At 45.1% G+C, this 22224-nt stretch overlaps 1 protein-coding gene across 12 annotated transcripts in view; it reads left to right on the forward strand.

Moving 5' to 3' along the window:
• Window positions 1-90: 90 nt before the first annotated feature.
• Window positions 91-22224, forward strand: part of LOC117769783 (amyloid-beta A4 precursor protein-binding family B member 2) — a 34029-nt gene continuing 11895 nt past the window's right edge. For 2 of the 12 annotated variants that reach the window (XM_034598906.1, XM_034598909.1), the window contains exons 1-9: window positions 91-502; window positions 937-1033; window positions 3643-4875; window positions 5799-6007; window positions 6666-6809; window positions 7222-7307; window positions 7449-7509; window positions 9953-10099; window positions 10474-10601. In XM_034598906.1, coding sequence (XP_034454797.1) covers window positions 991-1033; window positions 3643-4875; window positions 5799-6007; window positions 6666-6809; window positions 7222-7307; window positions 7449-7509; window positions 9953-10099; window positions 10474-10601 — 2051 coding nt within the window. In that variant the 5' untranslated portion in view covers window positions 91-502; window positions 937-990. The other 10 variants (XM_034598918.1, XM_034598919.1, XM_034598913.1 and 7 more) reach the window with 9 other exon arrangements.

Raw genomic sequence — 22224 nt, forward strand, 5'->3', positions numbered from 1 at the left:
CGTGTTACCAATTAAAACAATTCCACAAATGATTACACATCAACATAACAAATACAAAGTCATATGCATTTAACACACACGTGTATCACTGCAAACCATTCATGCTTCTGCAGACCCCCCTGCATGACGTAAGACCCCGATGATGTGTGACTTCATTACCTGAGTTGGAAAAAAACAACACCGGCAGATTTATTATGGTTGCGTCTTCTTCGTGCGCCGAGCGTGCTGCGTCCGCGCCTGTGATTGGCTGAGCGGGGCTCGGCGGTGAGGAGCTCCGGGATCCTGTGGCGCAGAGAGGACGCGCAGCTTGGCCGCACAGCGAGCACCGAGCCGGGGCGTCGTGCTGTGATGTGAACCGATGCGGGTTGGCCCGGCTGCAGCTACGGGCGCACCGCCTCTTGAAAAGCGGCTGTCGACGTCGCTCCTGCTCCACTAGCGTGCGTGTGCGTGCGGGTGTGTTTGCCGTCGCGGAGGCGCAGACGCCCGGAGGCTGAGCGAAGCGGTGAGTGGATGTAAATAGATGGAGCTCCCCTCCCAGTGCCGCGGTGCTGATGGAGCCGGAGAGGTGTCTGGATGCTGCCGCTGTCTGTGGAGGAGGCAGCTGGGCGTCACGGTAGAGATGTAAAAAAAAAGATGATCTCACAGCCAGATGCTCCGCTGAGGGAGTTCAGCTCCGTCAGGAGGCAGCAGGAGGCGAGGGGGCTACTCCACCCATGACATCATCCACTTCTTTCAAGTTCATCCTCCTGCTCTGCCCGAGCTTTCATCTGTTGCATTTCATTCCGGTGAAGCAGCGGGTCGGAGGGGGTGTGTGGATGTGAAGGGTGGTTTCCTCCGGACAGGCCTCAGATCTCACTCTGTCAAGACCTGGACGTGGTTGCGATGATGCCTCAGTGGAAGCTGTGAAGTGACAAGAATCTCTTGTTTCCTTTTCAGGCGACCTTCAGCTGAAAACGGCCCCATCTGTGAACCCTGTAAACAAGGTGAGACATGGATCATGTTTTGACACCTTTGCTTCAGGAAATAGAGAACTGTAAGTCTCATCCTTTATCACCATGCAAGTATACATCTGTAGTTTTCTATAGCAAAACTGGCAACAACAATACTAACTGTTTCATTGTGTCGCTGTCGTCCTGTGGCCATGCTGCTGAAATCTGCATCTCATGAATGACCTCTGCTGTATCGGAGCACAACAGATTTATTGTAGTATTCAGGACAACCGTTTAATCCTGGGGCGACTGTCCTGCAAACTGCTGTGTCATTCTCCTCGCTTTCGCCCATCGAATGACCATCCTTCCTCCTCCCCTCTCTCCCTCGCATCCTCTCTTCGCCCCCCCACCTTAACCATGCTGAGACCTGGTTGGGGGGGGAAAGAAAGGAAAGGCCGCCGTGTACACCGAGGTAAATAGAAGAAGGAGACGATGGGGAGATGAGATGAAGTGCTGTTTGTTTATCACAGTTTTTTTGGGGGGGGTTGTACCAGGACGTGTTATTCATCCTCTGAGTCATGAAACGTGCTGTGATTTTCAGATTCAGTGGCTCCAGGCACAGTTTGTTGTTGTGAGGCTTGTGTCTGTTTTTGAGGATTTTTAGCTTTGTGCCAAGGCATCTTTTGGCACGATCAGACTAATTCTAATGCAAAAATCAGTTTGACCCTGCAGAGGATGGTAAAAGCCAATGAAACGGAAAATATTTTTTTGAAAACGGACAATAGTGCCATTGAGGGCTCGAGGAGGGCTGGTGTGCTGGTCGTCAGTGCGGTTCTGTGCAGGTATAGTTTGTACCTGTTGACCCCGTGTTTGTGTTGCGAGTCACAGGCCTGGAGAGCGTGAGCGCAGATTCAGCACAAACAAGTTGTTGTGGTTGCCTGGCTCAGTGACGGAGGGACAACACGACTGCCACCCGGGGAGCGGAGGGCAGATAGGGGCCCCGCACAGGCAAAGTGCACTGCCCAGGGATTCTGCTCTTGCCACAAATCCCACCACCGTCTGTTCCCAAGACCTTGTCGTGCTTTGAAATCTGCTGCGTGTGTGTTTTCCATATTTCTAAGAAAAGGTTCTGATGATGACTGCAGCATTGTTTGAGGTTTGCGTGACTGGGTGAAAGGATGTTTATACATTATGTGCTTGCGGCCTGGGCTTGTTCTTCTACCTGCATTTCTGGTCTGCCAGCTTTCCACAGGGTCGTAGCCTTAATTAAATCGGTCAAAAACAGAAGTAATGCAACCCAAACATGTGCCTGCCTGGTGTTACGATCGAAATGGGTCTCTGCCGCTGTTTTAGTTTCTCTTCCTCTGTTTGTGTTCAACATCTCAAAAGTGAATCCACCCAGAGATAAAAGAGACGCGGTGTAGCTCCAGTCAGCGGGAGCAGGCTGCCACCTCTCCTCCCCTCAGACCAGGCTGTGCTGCTCAGCCCCAGCTGTGAATGTCAGTCCTGGGTGAATACATCCAGGCTCTGACTCACAACCAACATCGTGCAAATGCATTCCAGCTCCAGGACCCTGGTGGAGTGTTTCTTCTTTGAACACGTCAACACCGACACCTTATGTATGGTGTGAGGGTGAGAGGCTGGAAAAGAATCTGCATCGACCCTGCGAGGTGTTTCATCAGCTTCATGTGTGGCTGTAAAACCCCCAAAACAACACTGTATTATATTACATTTTCTGATATGCGATATACTGAGGGAGTATTCTAACCCTCCCTGTGAATAACACAGTGACCAACCATTAGCCAGCTACAGAGATAAGTGGGCTTAAAAGAAGCTCAACCACAAGGAGGAAGTGAATGATTCCACTCTGACTCAGCAAAACAGACAGTCAGGAAATGGATCAGTGGATTTTTCCAGGCAGCTCAGGCTACAGTGATGTCAGGGGAGCATTTTAGGTAACGGGTTACTTTACACAACGAGGATTTAAATCAGGACTTTAGATTTTCCTCTTCAGCCATATGCTGCACCTTGGGGCCATTCTCCCAAGACCCAAGACCTTCGTGTCCAACCTAGTGTTCTGACACGGGGCAACATATTGCGTTCGCTAATCTTTCAGTGCCTCCAGTTTCAGAGGCAGAAAAACAGAATTACCGCGCGATGGAACCTCCTCCATGTTTTACTGTAGTTACAATCATCTTTTCCTCATTTCAATAATTTAGTTACCTATAAACAGGGCTGGCTTACAACTTTGAGTTCCTGACTGTGAACCTTCTTAATAACTTTACCAACTGTTAAACAAGAGAGATCTTTGGCGATTGCTTTGCAGCCGTTGGTGTTGTTATGTATTTTGTTAATAGCTCTTTAGCTTCTGGCAGCTCTCTGGTCTTTATGCCGTAAAACCATCATTCATTAGCAAATCGTTTTTTTAACAAATTTGTATTCATCATCAAATAAGTGTGTCTGTTGTGCATTCTGTGTTTTATTATTCAACTTTTGTTTCCTTTTGTTTCATTTTCATCCCATTTGTTCACCATGGACATTTCATTAAACAGTTTTGTTTGTACATAAATTGGTTAATTTGGATGAATTCAACAATAATTTTGACCATGACACTAATATAAAATAGGATCTGGCTATAATGTGTTGCTGCTACATCAGGTTAAACACGGTGAAATGGTTTCTGATGTCTCTTCTCCCTTCAGCTGTATCACAGCAGTGTGTTCCCAATCGGCCATGATGTCCGTTCAAACCCCTCCGCTCTCCCGCTCTGGCTCCTCTCCTTCCAACGTGGGTCTGGCCAATCGTTCGTCGTACAACCAGTTGCATGGGCGTGATGTCATTAAGGAGTCCATGGAGACCGGAAGTTCGTCCACTTTGCCGAAGAGCCGTCAGAGGTACGCAATGACCAGCGTGCGGAGCGCCATGGGGATCAGTGACAACTTGTCGTCTAAAAACCAACCCGCGACCAGAGGGAGGGGCCTCCCCACCAAGTCCTCCTCCAGCTCAGCCCTCTATTCCTCCTCTTCCTCCTCCTCGCTGTTTAATGCAACCAACCCCAAGCTGGCCAAGAACGGAGCCAACATGCAGAGACGAGCTGAGACCCAGCAGCTGGAACTCAGCAGGGCTAATACAGAGGGCAAAATACACAATGATCTCCTTAATAACCCAACTTCTGATTGGCTAGAATTGGAGAAAGAGAACTCACAGCAGTCATTGATCCGTAGACGCACCAAGAGCTTCTTGGAGTACCATGGGAAGGGCTTGGATCTAGACTTCAACTGGGGAAACAAGGAGGAGCAGGAGGAGAAGAAGCAACAGCCGTCTCCAGAGAAGGAGCAGGTTAGTCCTGCCAAAGAGAGGGAGAGTCAGAAGGAGGAGAAGCCGAGCAGCAAGCAGACCTGCCCGGAAGAGAGGGAAGAAGTGGAGCCAGTGGTGGAGGAGGAGGAAGAGGAAGATGACCCCACACCTACCATAAGACAGCCCTTGCTACCAGTGGTGGTGGAGGCCCCGCTTTCCTCCACTTCCTCCTCTTCCACCAGCAGCCCAGAGTGGATCCCAGACAACCTCAACCCCCTCCAGAACCAGGCTCCAGCCCAGGTCAGAGGGGAGCTCTGTGGTCAGGTTCAGACTGTCGCACGCAGTCCTGCAAAACCCCCCCGCAGTTCCCAGCCCCGGGTGATCAAGGTGGAGTTGCACCCCAACAATGAGAACCAGTTCCTGCAACAGTACCCACCTTCCTCCCCTAAACAGGCCCGAGCTGCAGAGAGGAGCCCCCCTGCCAGGAGCCGAGCGCCCCCTCCTCTGCCGGATCCTGAACATGAGACTGGACTCCCCAAAGTGGGCTTAAGAATGGACCTGACTCCTGAAACTCCATCAGGGGATGAAGACTCCAGCTGGACCACCCTGTCCCAGGAGACGCCGTCTCCTCAGACTCCCAAGGAGACAGGTTGGATATGAGTGTGTTTGTCTTTTCGTCTGCTCGACAGCCTTTAATCATCCTTTATCGCACACCTCCTTTCATTCCCCTCTTTCCCTCTCCCCCTCTCTACTGCCGACACACTGTCTGATCTGGAAATTTACCAAAAGCCAGTAACACTGCAGGAACCTTTAAGGCCCCCTTATGATGCAGGGAGTGAGAAGCAGGGACAGAGGGATAGGATACTGCAGAAAGAATGGTGTGAAAGTGGAAAGAGAAAATAAGCAGAGCTGGAATTTGTTAGTGGTGAAATTCTGAGTGGTCTCTGGAAAAAATATTTTAAAGATTATTTATCCCCCAGGATACTGTAAAGGCTATAATCAGAGGGTTTTTTTTACCACACAAGCCTTAGTGCATTGATGTGGAGATCGTCAAAATAATCAAAATATAATAATCAATATTGAACATATTCTATTTATTTCTTTTTGGAGGAGGGGTCAGATTACGATGCGGGGAGGGTACTTCAGCATAACACTGGAGAACTAGGTAGGGGGGACCCCCCAATTGCCACTGCGTATTTCACACACTGGCAAGGATGAACGACAAAGCATTAGTTAGAGAGTGTGTGTGGAGACCAAATATTAGAAATCAGACAGGGAACAAATAAACCAGCAGAGAGAGGAGGGGGGTCTGAAGCCCATTGGATCTTAATACAGAGGATGAGTTGTTATTACAACAGAAACTAAGTAGGGACAGACTGACCATCTCTGAAAATGACCGTGTTCTCCCTGTGTGTGTGTGTGTGTGTGTATATAAAGAGCCTTTTGTATGTGCATATGTTATGGTTAAATGTGTCTCAGCAGAACCCGCCTGTGCATATGACATGCATATGTCTGTGTTTGTGTGAAAGACTCAGGCTCAATATGTGTTTGTGTACCGCTGTCATCCATCAGCAGATGTATGGAGCGAGGGTGACCTGCCCCCAGGCTGGCGGGAGATCTCGGACTCATCAGAGGTCTATTTCTGGCACATCCCCACCGGCACCACGCAGTACCACCGACCCGTTGCCTCTGGCAACCAACATACCTCTCCTGACGACGAGCCTGACACTGAGCGTGACCCACAACAGGAATCACAGGACTCCCTCAAGCCACCCATCGAGGTGAGAAGACCCGCAGATCTAACACACTTTGTAGGCTACATAGGTTCAGGTTTGTTTTTTAGTAAAGCTGAAGCTTGTTTTGTCTCATGCAATATGCAACATTAATGAAGATAAAGTCACATGGTCACTTTAAATACAGGAACTATAAGAGAATGTGTTTTTGATCAGGCAGAAGTCTATTATTTATAATACTAAATGCTCAGGGTTGTGTAAGAAAGTAGAATTCCTGCACATCTCAGCTCACCAGCCTGTGATGAAACACACTGTGGACATGTTCTTTAATTTCTCTCAGAGCTGCTCTACACATGTTGTTATAAAACATTTGAAGTTGAGTGACTTGAGTGACTCTCTGTAACATCTGCTTCCACTCTTATGTATAAAATTATAACCATGGGAATCTGTCCTGCTCCCTACGTAGATAAAACATGAACTGTATATAAAGATGGACGACATGACAGGTCTCCAAAAAGTGAAGCCAAATGAACCTCCCTAATTTCAAATGTTGATGGTTTGAATTACAAATACACAATCTCAGCCCAATATATTGGAGGCAGCTGGTGATCAATGAAGTACCCTCCATCCTCTCTCTCTCCGTCTCTGGTTCTCTCATGCTGCATCTCTCTGTTCCTCTAAATGTATGCCTCCGTCTCTCCCACAGCGCCCCAGCAGTCTGATATCTGACAGCTCGGTGGAGCCCGTCCCCTCCCCCTCCGGCTCCTGCCCCTCCTCCTCCTCCTCCACCCCCTCATATGATGTCACCTCTTCTGGACCGAAGCTCAACGCCGCCACCTGCACAGCCAAAGTACGACACTCAGCCAAATTTATCCACATGTTGAAATAGTCTCTCTCCGTGAAGGTTGAAATAGATTTTGTTTATGGGGTCCTTTATTTTGATGCTGAGGTTTTTACCATGAAAGCTACAAAATCTTATTAGCGTTGCTTCATCTGAGTAACATTTCAGTCTCCATTTCCCTCTAAAAGCTTGATGGTGATCTTGATCTATCTCTGCTTTCACTGCTGCACTTATTAAATTGAAATTTGCTCACCACAGTGTCTCTGTACAGTCTCAGTTGAATATTCAACATAGATGAATATCTCACATATGAGCTGTCCCCTCTGTGGTTATAACAATGCAAATGAGATCAGATACGTTGGTTTAATCAGGATCGGACGTTTTTAATATGTCTCTCTGAATATCTGTCGGTTTTCTCCAGGAGCTGAAGGACTATCCAGTCTATCCAGATCCCAGTCTGAAGGCGTTCGAGGGAGCCACCCTCCGCTATGCTTCACTTAAACTCAAGTAATACACACATACTCTACAGCAGAGTGTCATTCTAGTTTTTCCTGAGCCATGATGCTTTTTCATGTAGTGATATATGTCTAGCTGTTGTGAAATTTGACTTTACAGTAACTATTTGTTATGTCTGATGTTACCCTGCAGCCCTCCAGCCCAATTGGAGACAGTGGACCTCAACAGTACTTTCCCCAATGAAGAGGCAATGGTAAGATCAATACAACAATAAATAACACGGGCATACATACAAATATTTCTGCCTGAAATAACTAAGTCATCATTATTAATTGGGTAAGTTGCATGTTGCAGCTGAATACCCCTCACCTCACCCTCCCTTCCAAGCATGAAAGAGAACCTGTGCTAAGGCTACCACAGTTGTCATAAAAACTCAAAAGGTGTTTAGTTTGTCCAGTCTGGGCTACTGTAAAAAACTTGGCGGCAGTATATAAATATAAGGGGCCAGTTCTAGGGTTAAGAAAACAACAATTTGTACAATTTAGATGAAACAAGTGGAAACATCACTATGATTACTCAATATAAAATGTCTGACAATAGATCCCTTTCACCTAAATCTTACACACTGGACCTTTAAAGTTTGCTAATAAGTTAGAAGCAGCTACAATCACAGACAAGGCCCACGATTTTACATTGTGAGGGAAATCCTGCAGGATGAAGGAATAACCTTTTTTCTGTGATGTTTCAGCTACTACCACTTCAGTAATCAGCTGTTTTTGCAAACTCTGCATAAATTCAAATGTTTCTCAGAATCAGTAACATGCTATACTGCCAATAACCCTTTGTTGCTATGTATAACATCTAATGTGTGTTAGATCATGTATTTGTTAAAGAAAGGAGGTCACCAGGCTTTATTTATATTTATATGCACTGAGACAATGAACCTGCTCACTAGCATCTGCTCCTCCCTCTCTTTCTCTCCATTCATTGCAGTGCCACTCAGTGGTGACTGTGGGAGGTGACTTGTGGTGAATGTGTTTTCAGGCAAACTATTCTTTGCTGCCCCCATGTGGAAGGTATAGGAATGCTTGACCAGAGCTCACAGGGAAAGTCAAAGTGGAAAGATGTGAACAATAGAAAGATAAAAATGCATCTTTTGTTAGATTCAGCTTGAAAATGAAAGAAGGAGAAATATTTTCTCTGACAATGATGCACGTACATAATTCATTTATGGAATTGGGGATTTCAATGGCATCATATTTTGGACCCTTTTGAATACAAACAAGTTCCACCATGTTTTGTAAATGACATCTTTAATTAATGACATTATTTAATTAATCACCATGTTTTTGATGCCCAAACTAAAAGTACAACATACACGTATCCTGTTTAGTCCGATTTTTAACTTTATCTGCGCTGAGCAAAACAAACCTAAATCTCACAGGACATGAAATGAGACTTGGAGATGTTTTACTGTAAAAATTCAAGTGGAAGAAAAGCTTGAGAAATTCCAAAGCCTCCGAGGAACGAAGAAACACGAGGGAGAAGTGTGAGAATTCAGCTCCGATCTTGAAAGTTTAATGAGGAAGGAACACAAACCGAATATTATGGTCAGTGGAAGACAGAAGGAGGTGGTGAAGTGTGTGATTGGGTGTTTGTATGTGTTGGTGTTGGAGGCAGACCACACACACACACACACACACACACACACACACACACACACACACACACACACACACACACACACACACACACACACACACACAGAAATAGTGAGAGTGTCATATTCATGTGTTGTCTTTCCCAGTCAAACCAGTCATTATTGCTGTGGTAGTGAGCTTGTGATGCTCCTGTTACTGTCACTCACAATACAATTAGCATTAGAATCTAAGAGGAACTTTCTGTGCTTTGTATGTGTTAGTAGGTAAATATGTGGGGCTTCATATACATATGATATATTTTTATCTTGTTTGGTAATGAGTTGAAAATGCATTGTATAGTGAGGTTAACATTTTAATTAATATATAATAATATGCATCAGTTTGGATCTTGTTTTTGTGTATTTGGTCATTGTTAGTTTTGTTTATTGTAACTGCAGAGTATTAGTTACTATTACTTAGTAGAGTGCTAATATCTATGAGTGAATCAAAATAGTTATTTTTAGGGGGTTGATCTTCATTCAGTTACTGTGAAGTAACAAAAAATCCTTTCAACTCTACAAGAGACGATATTTTTCCTGAGTTTAATCTGAGCAGTTGGAAGAAAACTGTGGGTGGTATATGTATCTGATGTGTATGCAATATGGTTATAAAGAGGCCAATCAGCATGGCAGGGGTACGCTCCCTCCCTTATAGTTCATTGTGAAGGTTGTTATTTATTACAAAGTGGTTTTGGATAATCAGACTTATTCACAACCTGTCTAATCATCCAACTGCTTGAATTATTTACCGTGTCAGAGTTTATCATAGCCTCTATTTTGAAATTTCAGCAATTATTTTACCAAAGTCAGTGTTATCATTCACAACAAATTGACAGACAATACTTCAAAGGGAAGACCTCAGTTGGAAATTGAAGGGTTAGGGTATCCCATACTGGATAGAGGGAAAGTCCATGAATGGATGAATTGATGGATGATGAAGTAAAGCAACCTCTTGAATTCTCTAGTGTAACAAAACGATTCTGTGTCTTCCACCCAGTCGTTTCCAGTGCGATCTCTGGGCTGGGTGGAGATGGCTGAGCAGGACCTGTCCGAGGGGAGAAGCAGTGTGGCCGTGCACCACTGTATCAGGCAGCTGTCGTACTGCAGGAGGGACATCCGGGACTCAGCTGGGGTCTGGGGAGAGGTCAGTGGGTAGCATGGAGTGTAGCTAATGTTTTAGTAGAAAAGAAAATCATAAGAACAACATTTGTTTTATTCTTATATATTATATATATATTATATATTTAATGGAATTTAGCTCCTGGCTGGAAGCAAACTAATACATTTTTTATTTCATTTCTTTGGCTTGTTGTTTTTAGAGACCTGAAAAGTTTATTTATAATGTCACATAAAAAAACTAAAGTTAAAGAAAAATCTGAAAAAAATAATTATAATTAGCGTCATACTACATGACTAGTAGTAGTGCTGTTTTTTTTCTAATTTCCTGTTTTGAATCACCTTCTGGTCCCTCACATGGTCCTGCCCCACCAGCTTTAGTGTCTGTTTGTGGTGCTACAGGGTAAAGGGATGCTGCTGGTGCTTCAGGACCGCATGTTGACCCTGGTGGACCCTGACGATCACAGCCTGCTTCACTCTCAGCCAATCAGCAGCATCCGCGTGTGGGGTGTCGGCCGCGACCACGACAGGTAGGTGGAGATCACAAACATCTTTATTCTTTCACGATAGCATTTTTGTGATTTATGGGCAGATCCAACTGTTTTATCAACTCTCAAATGTCGTTTCTTGGATTTGAATGAGATGCAAAAAAGGAAAAAGCATTAAAACCATACTACAAAGATACAGACACAACACATATTTAGTAACACACTGTGAACTGCACATGTGGAATGTTCTTGCTGTTGGAAGCTGAATCAGGAGTTTTACCTAATCACCAGAGAATGGAATCGGCCTCATTATTATTTGATGCATATTTGCACAAACTGCATTCAAAGCACAATAATTATGCTCATTGCTCGGTGGTTCCGCTCCACACAGAGGTCCTGCGGGGCTTCGAGTCATTTGGCAGACGCCCGTGGTCGTAACCTCTTCTGGTTGTGAGCTGACAGTGTGCTGAGGCTAGCACGGCTGCTAATGGAGGGGACAAGCTAAGCCTTCATTGATAAGGACCCCTCTGGGTTTTCATCCACCCGTAGAGCGAGCACTTCAGGCACACGCACAAAGCGCATCTGGAAAACATAAGTGCTGATGTAAAATTTTACATGCATGAAACATGTATGCATATTTGCATGTATGCATATGCTTAAAATACACAGGAAAGGAGATGTGGAGATGTGTCACAAGATGCAAAGACACAAATGAGACGAGGTTTGCAGTTGTCTGGTCGTGACGAGTGTAATCAGCCTTTAAAGGACTGGGTGGAAATGGATTTTAAAATAGCATCTGTGCAAAAAGGCTTGATCTCACTTGGTCGTGCTCGCCAAGTCTTATTTCTCTCTCTCTGTGCCCATGTCTTTTTTCAATCTCTTTGTCTCTTCCTCTTTATCTCCTCAGTGCTGATATAGTCTCCCTCACACCCTCTTACGCTCTCTCCCTCCCCTTCCGTCAACTGTGTGTGTGTGTGTGTGTGTGTTTGTGTGTGTGTGTGTGTGTGTGTGTGTGTGTGTGTGTGTGTGTCTGTGACAAATTGAGGGAGAGGAAGAGGAAGAAGAGGTTTGAGAAACTTTCAGCATCTCTCTCTCTCTCTCTCTCTCTCTCTCTCTCTCTCTCTCTCTCTCTCTCTCTCACAGCAGTAATGCATAAAGCGTGTAGTGGAAAGACGAGGGGAGGGTCGGGCCAGGATAACTCCCTTCCACTTATCCCCTTTTCTTTCCCTCTCACTCCATCCCTCTCTCTCTCCCTCTCCCTCTTTTACGACATCCTCTCCTCCCACCAGCACTTTAAAATCTGCAGCCTGCTGTCTTATCGCCTGTGTTTGGTTGCAGGCTCATGACTCTTTATGTGTGGCGATATTACCCAGTGATCCAGAGGATGTTGTGGTGCTCTGGGATCACAATGCACTTTTCATGTATGCAGCAAATTGTTTCACCGTCCGTCAGGATTGTGCATGTGTGTATTCGAGATAAGAGGTTGGAATTATTCAGACCTGCCACTAGAGTGCACTATACATCCAAAAGAGCTGATATAATGCAACCGGGTACCAGATGGTGGTGTATACATACTTAAGTGTACTTTTGGTCTGTTTCATGGTTTGGCCTCTGGATTTTGATAACGAGTTAAATTTGATGGCATTAAAAGGGTTTCATTCAAGATAATGATACTTCTGACAACAGTGTACTTCCAGCTTTGTGGCAACAATTTGGGAGAAGCTCTCCTCTGGGGAGACTGGTGAGATGCTGCCGTCATCTTAGTTGGTCTGTGTTGACAGTTTCTTCTGATTATGAGTCTTTCGCCTTCCTTTTGAAGTGCCTGGTAATCTACTTGACTGATGCTGGTAAATGAGGAAAGGCAAAATGAAGACAAGGAAAACGAGGAAAAGGAAACAGGGAGCGTAGGATTTGGAATAGTGAGCTAATGCATGCATGAATGCTCACATGGAGGATCCTGCAAAGTAGAGCTCCCTTTAGTCTCTCCATCCCTTTCTCTCTCTCTCTGTCTCTCTCTCTCCGTCTGCTGCCTCTTTCTCTCGCCATCTATCTGAGGAATATTCCCCATCCCCTTGTCCTGAATGTTCTTGCTCTCTCGCTCTCTCTCTCTCTCCTTCAGCTTGATTCAATATGAATGAGCCCCCTCGTCCTTTCAGCAGGTACGGCTGGGGGGGGGGGCTTGGGGGTTGGGGGGGTGCGTTGCTCCCCCGATGAAGTCATGATGCTATATCTGGAGCACTCAGCAAGTCTGTCTACGTGAACGCCCATGAGTTGCGCGTGCACGTTTCCCTGAGAGAGAGAGAGAGAGAGAGAGAGAGAGAGAGAGAGAGAGAGTGTGTGTGTGTGTGTGTGTGTGTGTGTGTGTGTGTGTGTGTGTGTGTGTGTGTGTGTGTGTGTGTGTGTGTGTGTGTGTGTGTGTGTGTGTGTGTGTATGTGTGTGTGTGTGTGTGTGTCTGCACGTGGGTTTGAATTGATGAAGTCATAGGTCTAAATCTGGAGCACTCTGTTGTACTTGGGTGAGGGTGAATGAGTGGGGGGGGGGAGGGGGCGCGTTTCCCCTCACTTCTCCATCTCCTCTTTCTTGTCTGCAGTGCTCTTGCACACAATTTCGACTCTTTGTCTCCAGCGCTGCTTTTCTGCCTCCCTATCGTTCCATTGGCTGCACAGCTTTGCCTCTTCTTCTTCTTCTTCTTCTTCTTCTTCTTCTTACTGCCATCCTTTTGTTGGTCCCGCTGTTGCACTTCAGCAGAGTGTAAGCCGCCCCCTGGTTTTTTTCCCCCAGCTCCAGTGAGACATGAGGGGGAGAGACAAAGATAGCAGCAACTGAGGAAGAGGAGAAGATAGTGAAGAGAAACAGGAAGAGTGCAGGGGGAGAGAGAGTGGGTGTAAACAGACCGCTGGAGAGCAAGTGAGAGAGGAGGAGAGAGGCGTGCTTGTCTGCGTGCGCTGAGCAGGACGCGGCAGGACCTTACCGGAGACTCTCTGGACCGGGACAAGCGAAGCAGAGGAGGACGCTAAGGGAGAGGAAAGGGGCAGCAGAGGAAGGAGGAGAGGGAGAGGGAGAAGCAAAAGGGGGGAGGGGAAGGAAAGAAGCTCAAGAGGAATTGAAAAAAAGAAGAGGAAGAGGAAAAAGAGTGGAGGCAGACGGGTAGAGATTGGACCCCCTCGAGTACCATGGAGAAGGGGCTGTAGCAATGTCACCGTGGCGGAGGAGCTAACGAGGCAGGGAGGTAGTCGTGGTAACAGGGCGAGGATGCCTGCCTGTGTGAGTACACCTGCCTCTTGTTCATTCACTCCTCTAGCTCTGCCCATCCCTCCATCCCTCCATCCATCCATCCATCCATCACTCTTCGTCCCAGCACCCCTGTCTCTCTCCTTTTTCTGACTTTTAATTGCTCAGTTTGTGCAGTCGACACTACACCAAGCTCCGAGCCCCACTTTCATTTATTAGCTTTCCCTTTAAAATCTTCTCAGCCTCCCGCTGAGTGTTTGACTTCAAGCTGTGTACTTTCTCTGCCTCCCCCCCTCTCTCTCCCTCCCGTCTCTCCCTCTCTCTCTGGATAGCCATCAGGGCTAGAGGTGCTGGTTTTCAGCAGCGGGGTTCGCAGCCAGAGTCACTGAGACATGAGCAAGATGTTCAGGGAGCTCCGATAAGAAAGGGTGAGAGAAAGAAAAGAAAGAGAGATGAAGTAAGCAAAGTGGGGATTGAGGAAGGCAGGATTAAAGAGTCTGAATGTGCTGCAGGGAGTGTGTGTGTGTGTGTGTGTGTGTGTGTGTGTGTGTGTGTGTGTGTGTGTGTGTGTGTGTGTGTGTGTGTGTGTGTGTGTGTGTGTGTGTGTGTGTCACAGCTGTTTAGTGCAGCTTGATACTGCTTGTGGTTCATTTATGTGTTTATTATTCTTCATAGCCAAAATGTTATTATTTTTCATGTATGCATCTTGCACTCCCTCATGTATTTCTAATTGTGTGTGTGTGTGTGTACCTGATATGTGGAGTTTCCCTCTCTCGCTCATTACAAGCAGAGGAGGAGGAGTGAGGAGGATGAGGGATGAGCAGGGAAACACTAAGCGAAGAACAAAAAGAAGCGAAAAGATTTTCGATATCGGGGGGGCAGGTCCTGCTTGTTTTCTCGTCCTTGACGTGTGACACTGATTAGGTCACTGTTTAAAATGTCTGCGTGTGTTTTTTCCTGCTGTTAAAGTGAACAATTTTCTTCGCTAATGGCATCATCAGCAGACGTGCAGCACATATGCAACAAGCATAACTCTTGCTAACATGGACCAAGTCCCACTTCATTCATATTCATTAGTGGGCAGCACTGGGGCTCTACTTTCTTATTCCCTCCAGCTCTCACTTATTTCTCGCCACTGCTGACCTTCTGTGGACAGCTGTGGCATGTAGAGAAGAAAGGGAGAGGAGGAGAGAGGAGAAGAGAGGAGGACAGAGGAAAGGAGAGGAAGGAAGAGGAGAGGAGAGGAGAGGAGAGGAGAGGAGTGGGATGGGATGGAGGAGAGAGGAGAGGAGAGGAAGGAAGAGGAAAGGAGAGGAGGAGAGGAAAGGAGAGGAGTGGAGGAGAGAGGAGAAGAGAGGAGGACAGAGGAAAGGAGAGGAAGGAAGAGGAGAGGAGAGGAGAGGAGAGGAGAGGAGAGGAGAGGAGTGGAGTGGAGTGGAGTGGAGTAGGATGGGATGGGATGGGATGGGATGGGATGGGATGGAGGAGAGAGGAGAGGAGAGGAAGGAAGAGGAAAGGAGAGGAGGAGAGGGAAGGAGAGGAGAGGAAGAAACAAACACGCAAGCCTCCACTATCATTAATATTTTAATGCTGAACACACTCCAGCGATCACCTCCATTTATGTCAATGAAGTGAGTTTGTATGTGCATGTTTGGGTTGTGGCAGCTGCTCCTCGACCCCTTTCAGTCACGATGTCCTGCTTGAACCGCAGCTTATTTGCTGATGTCGAGGCCCCTGTCGCCTTAATTAACATGCGAGGGACCTCCGATGGCCCGCCGGGACCGGGCCTGAACACCTAGATCCACTCGATAGACGCCAGGGTGATTGATGGCCTCCTCTCGCTGCTCCCCCTGCTCCGATTTGAGCCCCATCTCTTTCCTCGCGGAGTCATCGCTCCTCCACGTCAGCTCCCCCATCATCTACCCACAATCCATCACTCCCACTTCTCCGCACACATACACGCACACGTCTTGACAGGTCAGGATATGTCCACCCAGCCTCGCAGAAAACCCAATCCTCTGCAGGGTCATCATGGCAGGAGCGGTGGCTCCACTCAGAGTCATATGTCAGACACACACAGAGAGAATTACACACAATGGTACAAAGAAAAAAAACTCTTCCCTCTCTCTTGCATTTCATCTCTCTTTTACATTAGCATTGTTAGGCACACCTGCTGTAATCCCTGCCCTCCTGACGGATTACTCCTCCCGTTCCCCCTATAGATCGCCTCCCTTTCCCCAACCAGCCGATAAATCTCCTCCCGATAAAAACCACTCTGGTCCTCGGCCGTGGCGATGCTGATGTTCGCTGATCATACAGGGCTGAACGCAGCGGGACAGTCGGGGTCTGCCTGAAGCTCGTCTATCCACAGCATCCAGACAGCAGAAGTGGCCACACACAGTTTTTAGGTTGAATATATTTGAATACTCAACGTGTTTGATGTAGGTTTTTTGGATTGTTTTCCTCTGGGGCAGCTGTCTGTCGGCATGTGGAGCAGAATAAATGTATTAGGTGGTGAATTAATCTGGTCTTTGTTATCTCAGGATCAATATCGCATTTATTCAAATAATGTACATTGACAGATTGTAATTAGAGGAACTCATCTATCACTTTTTTTGATTATGATTTTTTTTAAATCTCTTCAGCTCATTCATGAGTAGAATATTTTTTCTCATAAATCGATAGATTGCAAATGTGCTGAATGCATCTTAAACCCAGACAATAGCTAAAACCCTGATTGGCAAATAACACCAACCTCCATCCACCCACCCACCCACCCACCTACTTCTATACCGCTTGTCCTAGGGGCTGGAGTTTATAATTAATAACTGTTTTTATTTTCTGTTCATCGGCTGGGTATTTTCCCCATGAATCATTTAATCATTTCATTTGTAATGGGCAGGTCAATGGTAAAAAATCACCACTCTTCCCTCAGATCGCTTGTTTTTTTGGACAATAACACAGATATTCATGTTGTTAGCACAAGACAAAAACAAGGATATATTGATGATATTACGTATCTGACTATAAACAGATAATCTATCTGATCAAGTTACAGAATCAGGCATTCTGCATTTAGAGGTTTGGGTTTGGTTCCGACCCGGCCCTTTGCTGCATGTCTTTCCCATTTCAACTTTATACTGTCCGGTCGGTATTAGTGAAATCTTTAGAAAAGGTAACAGAATCATAGTTTAATCGTTTGAGCTTTAAATTTTACTTTAAAATGTTTTCTTACGTGCCTCTAGTGGTATCTAGCCTCACTGGTAGCTTTTATAGTTTAGATATATGCCTAGAAACTATTTGTCTCTGAGATTTCTGCCTGCAGCCAAAGACTGGGACACTCTGGGACACTCTGGGACAAAATTGAAATGGAAAAACAACATTTCTCTCTTGAAGAAATATAAAAAAACAACATAAATATCACAGCAGAAACATGAAGAGTTGAAACTAAAAGTATCTTCGTCCCGATGCTGCTGTTTTTTCAGCATATGCATTGTAAGTCCAATGACAGACTGTACTTCACTGTACTGTATGTGCATGAAACAATGATTTATGGCACATGCACCAAATGAGGTTACATGCACAGTGTGGTCCAAACTGCACTGTGCATGTATACAGCTTGAACTTTGTTCTAACTCGACACCAAATTCCTGCGCTCTCTCTCTCTCTCTCTCTCTCTCTCTCTCTCTCTCTCTCTCTCTCTCTCTCTCTCTCTCTCTCTCTGGGAGCGTCACACTGAAGTGACATCTCACTGAAGCTTTGATTCAATAGAGAATAACTGCTCGTGTGCAAAAACACACAAATGACACATACAGAGAATTATCTCTATCTCTCTCTCTCTCTCTGTCTCTCTCTCTCTCTCTCTCTCTCTCTCTAGCAGTGTGATGTATAAATGATCAAGAGCAGAGAGAACAGCAGGACATCATCTTTCCCCCTCTCTCGCCCACCCAGAATCCCTCTTTCTCCCCCTCACACACACACACTCTGTCTTTCCATCTCTCCCACCCACCTCTCTCTGCTTTTTAATATGTAATGAAATACAACGAGTGTTGACACATGGGTGCTGTGTGTGTGTGCCTCCTCGGCTTGCTGCCCCTCCCTCTCTCATTTGCCTGTGTGCCACACTCAGTCACAAACCTGTGTGTAGACAGGCCCGGGGTAAAGTGCGTTTTACTCCCACCTTTTAAGCAAAACACCATCTTCACCATCAGCGTTGTAAATCGCTGCGTTTTCGCAGAAATGATGCACAAGTACTGGGCATGAATCAAACCGAGGCAGAGCTGCCGCTGTAAACAACATCAAATGTCTGCTCAGATCACACAGGCAGCCCTCTGTGCTGCGTACGCTGCTTAATACATTGTAGACAACAGTTTTATTTTTATTTTCAGCTTGATTTGTCCTACTTCTTTGCTGCCTCGGGCAATATTGATGATTGTGTGTGTGTTTCTGCCAGTCTGCCTGCGAGTGTGTGTGTGTGTGTGTGTGTGTGTGTGTGTGTGTGTGTGTGTGTGTGTGTGTGTGTGTGTGTGTGTGTGTGTGTGTGTGTTGTTTGTGTGTTGTTTGTGTGTACAGAGAAAGGGAGTATGTGTCATCTGGTACCTTCGCTGCGCCCCCTGGCCCTGGGTGCTCATTTTGCTGCTCATCTTGGTGCAGTAAACAAGTTTACGATGGCGAGAGGTAATTACGCTCAGACATTTTGCATTAGGTCTAATGGCTGTGGGCCATGACTAATTCACCAGGTCGCAGAGGGGTTTACCCTGTTCTGTTGTCACACAGCCTGGAAGTACTGAGGCTGGAAGAGCTTCGACTGCTGTTGCCTTTAGTTCGGTACAAATTAGCCCCAAACATCCTTTTTTTCAGGCACGCCTATTTTTCTGTTCAACGTCATTAAAATGAATAGTTCAACATTTTGGGAAAAATATGCAGTTTGACGAGAAGATCAATATCATTCAAATCTCTGTGTTAACATGGAACTGGAGCCGGGGGGTGATTGGCTTAGCTTAGCATAAAGGATAGTTTCAGCTACTCTTTGTGTTACTGCTTCTTCGTGAACACTACTGCTTAAACTAAAACCATAAACTGTCATTTTTACATTTTTGACAAATTGGATTCATCATTCGACTTAGTGAGTTTTTGTTTAGGTTGGTGAATTTCTAAGACAGCTGCATGTACAGATATGAAAGTGGCTTCTAAAGATGGACAACAGGATAGCCTTCCAAAAGTGAAGCCAAATCATCTTAATCACCCCCCTGGTGGCTGGCTGCAGTATGGTCCATTGATCCCTTCCCTCCATGTTAGTGGATGGGATTCTTGTGACTAATGTACTGTACGTTGAGTTCATTTATAAGTTTGGTTTGAAGTACTTATTTGATGCTATAAAACTGGATGAAACGTCATAATTGGTCGAGCATGTGTAAAGGCAGGACCTTGATACCAGGACTCCGCACCACAATCACTACTACGCAGGCTCTGGTTCCAAATGACATCAACAGTGCAAGATGGCATTATCCCTCTTTAAATACAATCTATAATGATCACCTCTCTCTCATGCTAACCTTCCCCACAGGGACTGTGCTTACGTGTTTCCAGCGAGTTGGTGATACAGATCAATGACCACCGACTCATAGATCTATATCGAGTTGATATATCGCTGTGTTGTTGCTGTACAGGATACTGCCTCTCTACAGTCTCACCATTACATATAAACTAAATGTAGTTTATCCACCAGAGAGCCAGTCAAGTCAGTTCAATTGTTGCTCAAAGGCACAAATCCTAAATTCATTCCAGAGGGGAATTACAGTATGATCTATTTAATATCTACTGTATCTCACTCCTAAACCTAGAAAGATTCCTCACATAAAATGGGAAAAACTTCAGTTTGAATAGACAGAGACAGTAATAACAATACATTTTTTCTAGTAATACTATGATTTTAAAGTATGACTTTACTTACATAATATTAAGATTTTATTCCTATATATATATATATATATATATATGAAATATGGCCCAAATATTATTTTCCATTGTTCAGATGTAAATTGATGATAATAACACATGTCACAGATCCTTGAAAAATGAATATTCACAATATACCCGAATTATATTTTTTTGACTCTCAAATATCAATAACAACACAGGCTAAAATATCAGTTTTGGTCTGGCTCTAATTTAAATACTGATCATTTTAAGCAAATGTTATAGAGGCACAGATGTATATAAACAGGTGGTGGACACTCACATAGCGTCAACAGAGCTATAAAGCTAAGCCCATTTCTGTCAGCAGCTCTAAAGTAGTGTGGTTTCTTCTTTCTGGTTTTATCTGTGTGTTTTATTACCTTTTTTTATCACCATATTCTACTTTCCATTACAATAAATTACAATTAACTTCAGTCAGGAGCAACACTCACGGTTTCCTGCAAACTATCAGCAGGGGTCCAATAAAATAAAAAAAACAGTATCTTTGCCGCAGTGTATTGCAAAGTTTATTGTTAGGACCAATGGAAATGGAGAGTTTTTCAAAAGAAGAAATGTTCCAAAAAAATGTGTTTATGTGCTATTATGTTGTGTTTTAGGGTGGATTTATCTTTTTCTATTTGTATCAGTACTTGTTGTATAATTGTCATGAATGTCATTTAGGCTCATACAGATTAGTATGAGCCTAAATGTTATTTATGACAATTATAAAACAAGTACTGATGCTAGCCTCATATTCACTAGCAAGGACCTTGCTCCAACTATATGCGATCTATAGGTTTGAATGGAAATAGATATATAGATATATTGGATGTTGAGAAAAAATGAAGGATGAAGGGATGAGGGTAGGGATGAGGGAAGGAGGATGAAGGAATGAAGGACGGAGGATGAAGCGAGGAGTGTAGGGATGAGGGAAGAAGGAAGAAGGAATGAAGGACGGAGGATGAATGAAGGATGGAGGATGAAGCGAAGAGGGTAGGGATGAGTGAAAAAGGATGAAGGAATGAGGGAAGGAGGATGAAGGGATGAAGGAAGAAGGATGAAGGAATGAGGGAAGGAGGATGTAAGGATGGCAGAAGGAGGATGAAGGGATGAGGGTAGGGCTTTTTCCCCTTTCTTCTTCTTCTCTCTTCTTTTTCACCTTTTCTCTTGCGGAGAAGGGAAAGGATGGGTTAAAGAATCTGAGTCAAACAGAGAGTGATGTGTTGACTGGTGATTAGAAGGCAGGTGATTAGAGGCGTGGTTGAGGCGTGGCCCTGACCCCACCGTCTGATCTTTATCTAAACTCAAGCAATCCCAGCTTGTTGCTTTCTTGGGATAATTTCATGCTGCAGCAAAGTTTTAAGTGAAGCTTCTAACACAGTCTTCACACAAATGCTGCACAAAAAAGCAGAAGTAAACATAAATCTACCTGTCAGTTGTTATGTTATTCTCTTTGCAGTGTGATGAAAGGGCTTTCCTCTCAATCACCATCCAACAGTAGTCTCCACTCTCACATGTTGCCATGGAACTGGATCTGATCCATGTTGGACTGGAGCCAGAGTCGCCAGTCCAGCAGCGATCAATACGTTCAACGCACTTTCTGCTGACGGGAGAGTCTCCAGCCACTTCCTCCTCAGACATTTCTAAAAACAGCGTTGGGCCGTGCAATTAGCATATGTACGAGCATTAGCATATAGCGGCCGACACTACCCAGATCCTCTCCGAGCTGCTCGATAATTGAAGTCTGTGTCAAGTGTGTGTTTGCATGTACGTGTGACAGATGGTTTGGAGAAGACACGAGTCTCTGCTGAGTGATGGGGGCTGCACTGCAGAAGAACGCACTGCAGTGCAGGTGGTTTTCTCTGCCGCTCATTGCACACTTTAGATTTATTACAGCGTTTTAGTACCTGAAGATGCACGTTGGCGTTATTCTCTATCAGGTTTTTGAAACTTCTTGAATTTAAATAAGGTAGTATTATCGGTGAAAGTGGTCTTTTGTCTGAAATATCGAGAGTTACATTTGCAAACTCTGGCAAAAAGCGAAACACTTACAAGCAAGTGTTGCTTAAGTACTTGACAATATAGAAACAATTTAACATCATGTTTTACAAAAGTTAGATTTACCTCCGCCAAGGTCGTTATGTTATTGACTCCATTCCTTTGTTACTTTTTAGTTTGCAGGATGGATTTCAATGACCTTTTGTGTAGGGGTGGGGCACGGCCCAAGGAAGCAGCCCCGTTTCATAAGGGGAGTGCTGGGCCTTGGCGGAGGCGTACGCTCTACTATGTCCTATTCTCGTTTGCAAACCATGCAACTTTTTACGTTAAAATAGCAGCCTCAAAATTAGCTTGATGTTTCACTGACTTGGAATATGGACGATAGAGACACTTTCATTCCCACTGCTCACCCCGAATGTCTGCTCTTGCTCTATGTTACTTTGGAGAGTGGGTACGATCTCCTGTGAGAAGTGTGGA

This window comes from Hippoglossus hippoglossus, chromosome 10 (assembly GCF_009819705.1).
Source record: "Hippoglossus hippoglossus isolate fHipHip1 chromosome 10, fHipHip1.pri, whole genome shotgun sequence".
NCBI classification, from domain to species: Eukaryota; Metazoa; Chordata; class Actinopteri; order Pleuronectiformes; family Pleuronectidae; genus Hippoglossus; species Hippoglossus hippoglossus.